Below are 14204 nucleotides of genomic sequence, written 5' to 3' on the forward strand. Positions count from 1 at the left end.
AATATGTCAATGTACCTTTTATTAGACGGAGAAGGTACGTCAAGTATTGTTGGAGGTTCCTTGAATGGTTCAGCTATACCGCTGGACAAGAATTCTTCTTCCATTAGATGTGTTCTCTTCTAGATACAGCTGTAAGTTTTGTACTAGCTTCATTTGACCTAGTACCCTTCTATTTGAGGCAACTAAGCCTCATGCGTCATCATGAGTAACAATATATACTTCCATTTCATAGCCGAGTTTATTCACATTGTGGCTGTGATTTGCTGCTGGATGCTTCCTTGTGCTTTCCTTTCTTTGGGATAAAAAAAAAATGCTTTTAAACTTATTTTGGGATCATTCTCGATTGGCTCAAAACTACCGCTGCCTCATGCATCATTCATGATGATGAGATGAAGTTGGCTAAGCTTGGGGTAAAGAATGCAGATTTAGAGAAAGAAATTGCAGCAAAGTCAGCGAAACTATCCCTTTTGACAAGTCAAAAAAATTCCATCATGCTGTCCTTACCCACCAGCGATGGCTCCTCCTCTGCGGAAACCTTTGGTGGCTTATTGGATTAGGCTACTCATGCTTTAGTTCATTTTTCTAGTGGGCAACTCTGTTGGGATGTAATATGTATCTAATGTGTTACTACATGTTTTGAGACTCTCTAGTTATAAAGACTTCTCTTCTTCTTTTTTTGGTCCATGTAATAGGGGGGAAAAACTCTCCAATTGGTAGGCGATGTTACTATTCATGTATGCGAACTCAATCAGCTATAGAAAAACTCATTTAGTTGTGATTTGTTCAGTTATAAGTGTTGTTATTATTTGTGCAAAAGGTCATTCAATTGTAGGTACCAATATCACATGTGAAGGAAAGGCTAGTCAACCATGGACATTGTCTTGTAAAAGGTTCATGCTTAAAAGAAATTTTCTGCATAAAAGCTATAGAAAAACTTATGATTTGTTCAACTATAAGTGCTGTTATTACTTGTGCAAAAGATCATTCAATTGTAGGTACCAACATCTCATGTGAAAGAAGGATTAGTCAGCTATGGACATTGCCTTGTAAAAGGGTTCATGCCTAAAGAAATTTTCTGCATAAAAGGGATTTTTCTGCATAAAAGGGGCTGCCCATTGTTACTTTTTTATGCATGCAAAAGGTCATTCAATTGTAAGTACCAACATCTAATGTGAAAGAAGGACTAGTCAACTATGGACATTGCCTTGTAAAAGGGTTCATGCCTAAAGAAACTTTTTGCATAAAAGGGATTGCCCATTGCCACTTTTTCAAGTGTGCACATGTCTTTTCTCACTGTTCATGTGGGGATATTGCACAGTACATAGCAAAGGACACCTCCAACCGTAGCTATAGTGCCCCTTTTTTTTTTCTGCAAAAACCATTTTCGAGCCAAAGGTAAAGTAAGAAAGTTTTGTGATTTTGAAAGAAAACAAATAGTGCCCATTCTTCTATGCATGTATATAAACATACATATGTACATTGTTATCTTTTTCTTTTCTTTTTGACTAACCATGTGTAAATATTGTACTATTCACATTGAGGACACCTTTTTCTTTTAGGAAAAAAAAATTGTTTCTTTTTTGAAGGAAAGAAAATAGAGTGTTCACTTACATATACATACGTGTATATATGTGTGTGTGTGTGTGTGTATGTATACTTATATATACATAATGTTAGCTTTGTAGAGGTTGCAACAAGGCCGCAAGGCAGTAGAGGCAGCTCTTCCAAAATTTGGCATCAAGTGCAGCTGTAGAGTGCTAACTTTGTACCACTGGACTAATATCATGTTGACTTGCTTCTTGTTGGCTATAATGCAACCTCATGGGCACGATAAACTTTCACTATGGTTGGCTCCCCAGTGAAGTAGCCAGAATGTTGAGGGGAAAATTTTGATGTTCCCAAATAGAATATGGGGTAACCAAGCCAAAACTCGACGATAGACCCTTGAAATAAAGCTCAAAGGCTTTCGGTGTTGTGTAAGTCCACCCAAGTAAGAGATAGAGACTGCAACCTAACAAGAAGACAACAATAAAACACAATAAACATGTTACTGTTGTTAGTTTGTTATATTATTAGTCCTTTTACAGCATCATAGTCCAAATCAGTCTTCTAGCAGTACGGTATTATCTCCAGCGGTAGGATAATTTCAAGTTAATAAATGTGTTTACATGGTAAAAATCATATGTTTTCCTTATTATTATTAAGTCAACATAAGGGAAAACTTCCATAGTATCCAAAACATTATGGCCTTCATCATACTGATAAAAAATTAGTATCCAAAACATTACTATTGGTTTGTTAGTTTTAGTATATTAAAAAATTATTAATTATTTATATAATTTAAATAAATAATAATTAAATTATTTATGACTCACCGGTTCGACCATCAGTTGGACCCCAGTTCGACTAGAAAACCGATAATTAGCTCATTTTTCGATTCTTTCACCGTACTGGTTTTTAAAACCATGTGAGAGCCTCCTCAAGCACGAACAGTTATATTTTTACTTAATTTCATTCATTTTCAAATAAATGTACCTTCAAATAAAATAAATATATTTAATTTTTATTAACTAATCTTGTGCATAATACAGGTTAGCGACTAGTGATCTTAATATACAAGGACTTATTTGTAATTAATGGAGCCCAAGGGTTTAAAGTTTTCACGTTAATATTAGATTTCACATTATGGAAATCCTGCTTATGTTTTCACCTTAACCATTAATTTAACTAGTCGCTAACCCGTGCGATGCACGGGAAAGCTACCAATTTTTTCCAAATGATGTGACATTAGCTATTGGAATTCAGCATCGATTCTCTAGTAGCACATTCTTATTTTTCAATTTCATTTATTTGATGTCTTCCACTAAATATTTAATGCATTCATTATATTTAAAAAACGTTGAAGTTTAGATATTGTTTTTCAATTCCTCTTGATTTTAAAGACACAACTATTGAATCTCAACAACATACCAATGCAAATATTAATTACTTAAAATTCAAAATAAATTATTTAAACATGATAAGTGTGGGTTGTGGGGCCTAAAATTTGAAATCCCAGTCCACTTCTCATTAAGGGCCCAAAGCCCAAGCCGAGGAACCCTACTGCCGAGGACGATCTCACGCTCAACACCTCACAAAACGCCTGAAGAAAAGGACAAACCCAGTACCAGAGCAGTACAAACGAGAAAGCTGCCAACACCCTAATGTCGAGCCCAGCATCTGATAAGCCTATACTCCATACCATGCTATCCAGCTTTTCCCAACCACTCTGACGTATAGATTGATAGGACGAGTAAATACCCCAAACCAGGAAAAACCGACACGTAGATGAAGAACGGGGGGTAAATACTAGTATAAAAGGAAAAGAGAGCAAGGGAGAAAGGGACCCGGGGAAAAGCGGGAGGAAGAATGGTGAGAATGTAATGCTCCTCGGACGAATTCCGAGGAGCCAAACCTTTCGAACCACATCAATGTAAGGCTCAGCTATACAGTCCAAACCTACCTTTGTGTGAGTTCTCATGAAATCAGGATCAGACCCCTACCCAGCGCCCAAGGGTAGGCCTTTCCAAACCCACTCTCTACAAATCGTATTGTTTGGGCCCTTTACATACGAGCCCAATGTCATCCTTGGGCCGTTAAAAATCGTGTCCCTACAATTGGCGCCGTCTGTGGGAAGGCTTGCGCGTTGGCGCAAGTGGCGGTGGAGTCAAAGTCCCTATCAATTAGAGGTCCGCAAAGTTTCTTCCATTTCCAGCGACATGCAGTCGTTGCTCCGACATAAACTTCTGCTAGGGGCTACGTCTTGCGATGCTAATGGCACGGACAGCTCTAGGGGCTTCCAACCCTAAGTTAACTCTCCCCACCTTGGTCGAGGGGCTAACCTTTAAAAGAAAAACTACTTAAAAGAAAATATACAAGTTTTGGACAAAACCAAGGCCTTGCATGGTCCTCGAACTCAAGCCTATGGGGAAACCAAGTACACAAAAAAAACAAGAAATTTTGGACAGAACCAATGCCTTGCATGGTCCTCAGACTCAAGCCTATGGGGAAACCAACTACTTAAAAGAAAATATACAAGTTTTGGACAGAACCAAGGCCTTGCATGGTCCTCGAACTCAAGCCTATGGGGAAACCAAGTACACAGAAAAAACAAGAAGTTTTGGACAGAACCAAGGCCTTGCATGGTCCTCGGACTCAAGCCTATGGGGAAACCAAGTACACAGAAAAAACAAGAAGTTTTGGACAGAACCAAAGCCTTGCATGGTCCTCGGACTCAAGCCTATGGGGAAACCAACTACTTAAAAGAAAATATAGAAGTTTTGGACAAAACCAAGGCCTTGCATGGTCCTCGGACTCAAGCCTATGGGGAAACCAAGTACACAGAAAAAACAAGAAGTTTTGGACAGATCCAAGGCCTTGCATGGTCCTCGGACTCAAGCCTATGGGGAAACCAACTACTTAAAAGAAAATATACAAGTTTTGGACAGAACCAAGGCCTTGCATGGTCCTCGGACTCAAGCCTATGGGGAAACCAAGTACACAGAAAAAACAAGAAGTTTTGGACAGATCCAAGGCCTTGCATGGTCCTCGGACTCAAGCCTATGGGGAAACCAACTACTTAAAAGGAAAATATAGAAGTTTTGGACAGATCCAAGGCCTTGCATGATCCTCGGACTCAAGCCTATGGGGAAACCAAGTACACAGAAAAAACAAGAAGTTTTGGATAGATCCAAGGCCTTGCATGGTCCTCGAACTCAAGCCTATGGGGAAACCAACTACTTAAAAGAAAATATACAAGTTTTGGACAGAGCCAAGGCCTTGCATGGTCCTCGGACTTAAGCCTATGGGGAAACCAAGTACACAGAAAAAACAAGAAGTTTTGGACAGATCCAAGGCCTTGCATGGTCCACGGACTCAAGCCTATGGGGAAACCAACTACTTAAAAGAAAAATATAGAAGTTTTGGACAGATCCAAGGCCTTGCATGGTCCTCGGACTCAAGCCTATGAGGAAACCAAGTACACAGAAAAAACAAGAAGTTTTGGACAGATCCAAGGCCTTGCATGGTCCTCGGACTCAAGCCTATGGGGAAACCAACTACTTAAAAGAAAATATAGAAGTTTTGGACAGATCCAAGGCCTTGCATGGTCCTCGGACTTAAGCCTATGGGGAAACCAACTACTTAGAAGAGACAATACGGGGTTTGGACACAACCTGGACATTATATGGCCTTTAGAATCCACCCCGCTAAAGAGTTCCCCATTGATAAGTGGGCTAATCCCAAAGCTACATGAATTCCCCAGCCTACCCTTGGATTCTCGGTACTAGGGGAATTGGTGCAACTGCAATATAGTGCCATACGATATCTAAACGCAGTTAGAATCTCTCATTGCTCGGCTACCCCCTCGGATGAATCATTGAGAGTTTATCGTTCTCGGACAGTTTCTTCGCACGCATTACGGAGTATTCAGCTGTTATCTCGGTTAGTTTCATGAATTTAATTTACTGGGAATTATCATTATTATGCCTGGTAATGTCGGTAAATTAGAATTAGTCGGATTATGTTTCAAGGTTTCCTGCTCTAAGTATCATTAAATAAAAACACACATGGCGCACACCCATTCACAAAATAGTTGTTGCAGAAAGGAAAAATATTTAAAACAAGTAAATAAATTCATTTCTTATTAAGACAAAAGAACAGTACAGCATACAATGAAGGAGCTTAAATAAGCTCATACTAAAACTAACTACACAAGCGAAAAGTAAAGATACAAAGGAATGAAGGAAAAGCCGAAGAAGAGGTGCAGAGAAGAGCCGCGCTGCCGCTTCAAAATTTCGTCTAAGGAAGCCATTCCTCAATACTTTTACATGCCTATAGCTCAGGCAACCAAAGAACCCAACCTGGGGCCTGCACCGTTGAAGAAAAGGTGCAGAGAACCTGGCTTCGGGCTAGCGCAGCTAAAGAAAAGGTGCAGGGAACCCAACTTGAGGCCCGCACCGTTGAAGAAAAGGTGTCGGGAACCGGAAGTTGAGGAGCCTCCACAAAAATTTGCCTGCGACAAGGCAGACGGCGCTGATGGCGGAAAACCTTTCTTCTGACACACCAAAAATCTGGTATGACCAAAACCTGCTTCAGATTTTGACTGAAAGAGGTGGGGGTACCGTTCCCACCATATCCAAACGGGAGGATACCTTAAATCTGTGCCTCCCCTGCCCAGACCATATCACCTTAAGTCTTGGAAAGGTCCGGTGCCTCTGTGGCGGGTGAAATTCCTCCACCTCCACCCAAGCCTCAGACATGTTGCACTAAGGGAAGACGACACTGGAGGTAGGAACTGGTTATGGATAAAGGGTTATGATTTTGAAGAGAGTAGAAGGGTTTATATGCCAGGAGAATAACCACCTATCCTACTTATATAAAGGGTAAGGAGGTGTCATTTAATTTAATTTAAGCAGATTCCCAAGAAACGCTGCAGACAAGGCAGCTCTGGCACAATTTCCAGCACTATCCGCCACCACAAGATTTAAAGGTCCTCGTGAAGGCGCGTCTCGAGTACTGAAACATCAAAGGACACTGCGTGGGTGAAGAATGAAGTAACGCCTCTTAATTTGGCACAACTCCCATGCAAATGGAAGAACACAAACAACAATAAGGTACGGAACTTGAGCAAAGCCGCGAGGTGGGCCCAACATCACCAAAACCCTCCTCCCCAACTAAAAGTCGGGAAGCAGGATTTTGAGGGGCTATTGTGGATTGTGGGGCCTAAAATTTGAAATCCCAGCCCACTTCACATTCAGGGCCCAAAGCCCAAGCCGAGGAGCCCTACTGCCGAGGACGATCTCACGCTTAACACCTCACAAAACGCCTGAAGAAAAGGACAAACCCAGTACCAGAGCAGTACAAACGAGAAAGCTCCCAACACCCTAATGTCGAGCCCAGCGCCTGACAAGCCCATACTCCATACCATACTATTCAGCTTTTCCCAACCACTCTGACGTATGGATTGATAGGACGAGTAAATACCCCAAACCAGGAAAAATTGACACGTAGATGAAGAACGGGAGGTAAATACTAGTATAAAAGGAAAAGAGAGCGAGGGAGAAAGGGACCCGGGGAAAAGCGGGAGGAAGAATGGTGAGAATGTAATGCTCCTCGGACGAATTCCGAGGAGCCAAACCTTTTGAACCACATCAATGTAAGGCTCAGCTATACAGTCCAAACCTACCTTTGTGTGAGTTCTCATGAAATCAGGATCAGACCCCTGCCCAGCGCCCAAGGGCAGGCCTTTCCAAACCCACTCTCTACAAATCGTATTGTTTGGGCCCTTTACATACGAGCCCAATGTCATCCTTGGGCCGTTAAAAATTGTGTCCCTACAATAAATTACAATTCAAATTGAGTCTCATGAGTTTTTTAAATGTAAAGAGAATACTACAATATTTAGAAATTAAATGTATATAGACAAACAGTTAACGCTATACTAAAAGAAATCCTCAAATAACTAAATATAAGAGTTTAATTCCTCTATGTTTCAATTTGTGCATAGAAAATCTTAGAGATTGAAAGACAACTTTAAAGTGTTTTTTGTATCTTCTTCCTTTGTTGCTTTGTAATAGTCCCTGAATATGCCGTTTTGTTTTCCTTGAGTACAGATGTTGGTGTGAGTTGCACATTGGTTTGAACATCAAGTTTTTGAAATTTTGTACAATCACCATCTTCTTCAATTGATAAGTTGTTGCTACATTCATTTGAAGTATCACTGATGTAAACCTGGCAATAGAACAGGTTAAGGAATGTACTACAACATATACATCTTAATATCATATTTGTAATTTTGCTAAATTAAATAATACTTACTTCTGTATAATCACATATATTCAAATTGGTTAAAAATAGACAATAAAGAAACTTTGACTTGAGACTATTATAGATTTAAAAGTAAAATGAAAATAGAACATTGGATCATGAATGTTTGGTTCTTCTTCATCACAAACGCAAAAGGAAAAAAAAAAAAAAAAAACTCTCACCACACACATACACAAATTAATACAATAAGCAATATTCTACCACCCCATTACACTGTAGACATATATAGCAACTTCTTCATCACAAACGCAAAATGAAAAGAAGAAAAAATCCATTGCACCATGAATGTCTGGTTCTTCTTCATCACAAACACAATTTAAAAGTAATATGAAAATAGAGCATTGGATCATGGACACAATTTAGACCGCATATTTGAGCTGGATCAAAATTCTTGGATGCATGGAGGTTAGAGTAAGTATAATATTCAGAATAAAAACGTGTAAAAAAGTTTGCTGGGCACTGGTTTGACAAATTGAAAAAAAAAAAAAAAAATCAGCAAATATACTATGCTCAAGCTGAAACAAAAGTGCACAGGGAAACAATTTTTTTTGTTTATTGTTGATTCAGCAGATAACTTATTGAAACAATTTCCTCAATCACCCTCTTAATTGAAATATTGCATTAATGAATGCTAGAGATATATAAAATTTAGGAATTCTATCAAACTCTTGTGAGAAGCCAATAACAAAAACATATGTACAGCCAACATCATTATTATGTATACATATATACAGCCAAAAAAAAAAAAAAAACTCTTGACACACAATGATACTATTTGATTTTTTTTATTAAAAAAATAAGGATTGGTATTTAGTACTACTTGAGACTATTATAGATTCAAAAGTAAAATGAAAATAGAACATTGGATCATGAAAAGTTTCTCTTAAGGCAAGCTTAGAATAAAAATGTGTAAAAAAGGTTGTTGGGCATTGTTATTTTGTTAGTCAGGTGACCTTCCCTACCCCATCCCTAATAAAACTTCTCTTCTCTTGGGCATATGATCAGGTTATGAGCATATTTTTGGATTAAATAATATTTGGGATAAATTACAAATATTCACCAAAACTATCACCCAAGTTGCAATGTCCCCTTATATCTGAAACTGAGCAACCAATGCCCTACTATAGCTCAAAAATTCCAAAATGGCCCTCTACTGTTCCAGTTTCCCTCAAATTAACAGCAGATTATTCCACAAATGTGCCACCAAACCAAAGTTGACAACAACAACAAAAGATGCAACCAAAGCTCTCTTCAGGTTTTTCTCCTTCTCATGTCCATTGATTTGCTCTTAATTTGAGGGCAATTGGAACAGCAAGGGGGCTATTTGAAATTTTGAGTAACATTAAGAGTTTGCTTGCTTAGTAGATTCATCGCAACTTGTGTAACAGTCTAGGATAGGTACTTGCATATACCTAATATTAAATTCAAGTCTATTAAAGGTGAGATAATAGTGGATCTTTTCTTTATAAGTAAATATTAGACTTTATAAAGAGAAAGAGCAATTATGTAATCTGATCTTTTCTTCAATTTGGTGCCACCCCATCCAAAACCACCCCATTGACATCCCTAAAGCAGTAGAAAAGTCAAACAGATTGAAGCCATACTTTCTGCATATCTAATTATGTAACAGCACACACCTACTGTTTTGAATGTGGCACAAACATTATTGACGGGCAATTGCAAACATATATATCAGGAGACTTAATAATAGAGTCAGTTTGTAGTACATATGCCACACCACTGAAAGAAGAGATAAACATTGCAGAAAATATGGATGGGAATTAGAAGTATTTGTCCCAATTGAAAAAAAAAAAAAATGCAGCAGATATACTATGCTCAAGCTGAAACAAAAGTGCACAGGGAAATAATTTTTTTTGTTTATTGCTGATTCAGCAGATAACTTATTGAAACAATTTCCTCAATCACCCTCTTAATTGAAATATTGCATTAATGAATGCTAGAGATATATAAAATTTAGGAATTCTATCAAACTCTTGTGAGAAGCCAATAACAAAAACATATGTATAGCCAACAAACATCATTATTATGTACACATATATACAGCCAACCAAAAAAAAAAAAAAAAAAAACTCTTGACACACAATGATACTACTTGAGATGTACTACTTGAGACTATTATAGATTCAAAAGTAAAATGAAAATAGAACATTGGATCATGAATGTCTGGTCCTTCTTCATCACAAACATAAATTACTTACAAATAGAAAAAAAAAATCCAAATTTGTGAACAGAACACTACAATATACTATGATATTAAAACTCCACCTCGCTCAGTTTCCACTAAACAAATTCAAACCCGACAAAGTCTTAAGAGGTTAAAAATAGACAATAAAGAAACTTTGACTTGTGACTATTATAGATTTAAAAGTAATATGAAAATAGAACATTGGATCATGGACACAATTTAAACCGCATATTTGAGCTTGATCAAAATTCTTGGATACATGGAGGTTAGAGTAAGTATAATATTCAGAATAAAAACGTGTAAAAAAGGTTGCTAGGCACTGGTTTGACAAATTGAAAAAAAAAAGCAGCAGATATACTATGCTCAAGCTGAAACAAAAGTGCACAGGGAAATAATTTTTTTTGTTTATTGCTGATTCAGCAGATAAAATATTGAAACAATTTCCTCAATCACCCTCTTAATTGAAATATTGCATTAATGAATGCTAGAGATATATAAACATGTAAGTTTTGTGCATATTTCAATAAAGTTTCTCTCAAGGCAAGCTTATTTTCCTACAAGTTGGCCAACCCATGGTAGGTATCATGAATGAATAACTCCACACCAATTTCGCTAAGATTATCAAGAAGCAAGTTGATAACTCCACCTCGCTCAGTTTCCACTAAACAAAAATAAATCATAGCTCAGTTTCCACACAAAAACAATTCAAAATTGACCAATAGCTCAGTTTCCACACACACAAAAACATATAACTAAAATTCAAAAAACACAAAAACAATTCAAATTGACCAATAGCTCAGTTTCCACACAAAAACATATAATCGCATATACTCAAATTGATTATCTAAGTGTGTGCACAAAAACTACAATTCAATCAACTCTAGAATACAAAATAGGCTAGGGTAAAAAATAAATCATAGCTCAGTTTCCACACAAAAACAATTCAAAATTGACCAATAGCTCAGTTCCACACACAAAAACATATAACTAAAATTCAAAAAACACAAAAACAAATAGCTCAGTTTCCATACAAAAACATAAACATATAACTAAAATTCAAAAAAAAGTTAAGAAATCCACACTAAAATAGTAGCTCAGTTTCCACAAAAAACAAATAGCATACCTTTAATTCTAATTCGAATGGAGGAAAAGAATGAAGAGAAAGGCAATAGCAATAAACCTAGAAATTGAATGGCATGTGGGAGGAAGGTAATGGCAGTCGAGTAGTGTTTTATTTTTTTTGTTTTATTATTTTTTATTATTATTTTTTTTGTTTTATTTTTTTGTATTATTTTTTTTTTAATGTTGTGCTGACGTGGAAAAATGTGAAAGCTTCAAAAGCTTCGGTTTTATATATATATATATATATATATATATATAGATAATAGACAATTACTTAATTATCCATTTATGGATGATGCCTTCTTAAAGGAGAGCAATCACAGGCTGTGGACTTTCAGTATTCTAAAATTTAAAGAGACGCCTAATCCGATGTCTGCAAAGACTGCAATATACTGCATAAATATTGATCTATACAGCTTACAACAATAGACCTAATCTTATCGTGGTACAAAGTAGAGGATAAGTAGACTAAAAATTACCTGCAGTTTCTATATTAAGCAAACGAGACTATATACAACATATGCTTCAAAAGTTTCTATTTTCACTTCTACAACCCCAAGCAATCAGTAAGTTTTCAATTTGCCACTGGTTGAATTGGTCCCAACTATCCCAAGCATTGATCCAAAGTCTATTCTAAAAATTGCATGATACACAACTAATTCAGCGACCGCTTATGAGGATTGAATCAGTGCTAGACAAGGAAGCAGCAGAACCCTTGCCAGATGTTGACGGAATCGACAATAAGAAATCAAACGCTTCATTACCTTTAAAGGTACCAAAACAACCACCTTCATTTGGTAATTCTGGCAGATTAGCATTGCCATCCAAAAACTGCGTCACTTGCCTCATACTAGGCCTAGCTGCTGGCATTGACTGTGAGCAAAGCAGGCCTAGTTTCAAAACCAACTTCATTTCCTCCACCACATAATTACCTTCCAATCGAGGATCACTTGCATCAAGGATTGATCCTTTTCTCCAGCACTCAAACACCCAGTCAACCAATATTACCTCTTCAGTAAGTCCTTGTTGCTCTACAGGCCTCCTTCCACAAGCCACCTCAAGCATGAAAGCCCCAAAAGCAAACACATCAGTGCAAGTGGTTGCCCTTCTTGTTCTAGTAAGCTCTGGAGCCAAATAACCCACAGTCCCAACCACATGGGTTGTTTGAGGATTGGTACCGTGGTCATATAATCTGGAAAGTCCAAAATCTCCTAGTCTTCCATTTAATTCAGCATCTAATAGAACATTACTTGCTTTTATATCCCTGTGTAGAACAACCTGTTCCCAATCTTCATGGAGGTAAAGCAGGCCAGATGCTACTCCTCTGAGGATTCGAAATCGTTGGAGCCAGTTAAGGTTTGGTTTTTCATTGCTATATAAGAACTTGTCAAGGCTTCCGTTTGGCATATAATCATAGACCAAAAGGAGTTCACCTTGTCGCCGGCAGTATCCTAGGAGCTGCACCAAGTTCCTGTGCCTCAGCCTGCCCAAGCTAATGATTTCAGCCACAAATTCCTTTATCCCTTGTTTTGAATCATGGGAGACTTTCTTGACTGCAATTTGTATATTGGAAGAAGGAAGAATTCCTCTATAAACCTTTCCAAAACCTCCTGCTCCAAGAAGCTCTTTGTCTAAGAAACCTTTGGTTGCTTTGTAGAGATTCTTATAGATGAACCTGTGAGGACCATACTCCCGTTCCCAATCTTCACGTATTTCTTCATACTTCTTCCTTCTTATAATGTAAGCAGCTCCAGTAATTGTTATTAGCACAAGTATTACTGCTATGACCAAAACCATGATCATTAGTACCGGTATCTCTTTTGTTTTCCGTTGTTGAGGAAGTGGAGGAAGCTTCGAAACATCAAGGCTTTGTGCTTGTCCACTTTTATTAAAGCTCCATCCAAGAACATAGTGGTCGCTTGTAACAAGTGTGCCAGTGGCTGAAGAGAAACCAACATACATAGATTCCAAGAGATACTGAGACAGATCAATAGGTTTTGACATCAGAGGCCGGTTTGGTTTTGGGATTCCTTTCGGGGCTAGTGTTACACTCAGTAACTTTTCTGCCTCATCATAGTCTATCCAAAGATGCATTGGATTCCCACTTGTGAGCCCCAAGCTTATATTCTTCCCTTCTTTATTGGAAAAATACATTGCAGAAGCTGAATCAGTTGAGTTCAGGCTATTCACATCAATTCCCACATGATTTTTATCAATATCTCCAAATTCTGGATTCAGAGCAGTGTCAAGCTCGATGGCCAAAATGTGGTTTGAAGTAAGGCCTTCATTTGAAGAATTGAACAGTCCTAGATACTGATTTCCTACAACGTTGGTAAAGTTACTTGACGGACTGATGGTGAAGGCCATGCCGTGACCTCCAACATTTGGTACTTGTGGAACAACGGCGAATACAAAGTTTGTAGAAAATGAGAGAGATGGACTTAAACCTGAGGAAGTTGTGTTGAATTTTAAAGGAAATTGGAAGAAAGCGTGACCAACTTGCGGGTATGAAATGTTTACGGTATTGGTTAGCTGCAGTAGGCCATTGCTGGTAATTTTAGCAGATCCATCAAGATGCAGCTTGGCTTGAAGGAAGCCATTGTAGATGAATTGGTTTTCATTTTGAGCAAAGGCCAGAGGAATATTGGAAACATAGAGAATTATCAGAAAGTGAAGTGATCTAAGGATTGTAGCCATTGGGAAAAGTTGGAAAAGGCTCATTTTTGTGAAGAGAAGGCTTTTGGTTATTTTAAAAGTCTCAGACTCAGAGAAATGAGTCTTTTTCTTTCCCCAAGTTAAACATCAGTATGTATGTTGCCATAGTCGTGGGCTAACCAAACAATTTAGTCAGAAAGTAGATAAGAGTGTCAAATTTTCTATTTCTTCTGCTAGCTTAAATTCTTTATATTCTGTCAATTGGTCAATGAGATGTAATCATGTTTGTAATGTTTGGTAGAACTCTTGTCTATCAATCAGCAACAAACTTTGACACCGCTGCTAGGAGCAGTCA

General features: G+C 37.8%; 1 protein-coding gene across 1 annotated transcript; it reads right to left on the minus strand.

The window, feature by feature from the left end:
- Window positions 1–11633: 11633 nt before the first annotated feature.
- Window positions 11634–14204, minus strand: LOC115994431 (L-type lectin-domain containing receptor kinase IV.2-like). Its single transcript, XM_031118621.1, has one exon. It carries the CDS (start codon window positions 13913–13915, stop codon window positions 11855–11857), a length of 2061 nt encoding a protein of 686 aa, XP_030974481.1. The 5' UTR covers window positions 13916–14204; the 3' UTR covers window positions 11634–11854.

This window comes from Quercus lobata, chromosome 1 (genome assembly GCF_001633185.2).
Source record: "Quercus lobata isolate SW786 chromosome 1, ValleyOak3.0 Primary Assembly, whole genome shotgun sequence".
Taxonomy (NCBI): domain Eukaryota; kingdom Viridiplantae; phylum Streptophyta; class Magnoliopsida; order Fagales; family Fagaceae; genus Quercus; species Quercus lobata.

What these genes read in the sequence shown, in the direction of transcription:
- LOC115994431 (XM_031118621.1), bottom strand. Translation starts at nt 13,915, where the DNA reads ATGAGCCTTTTCCAACTTTTCCCAATGGCTACAATCCTTAGATCACTT.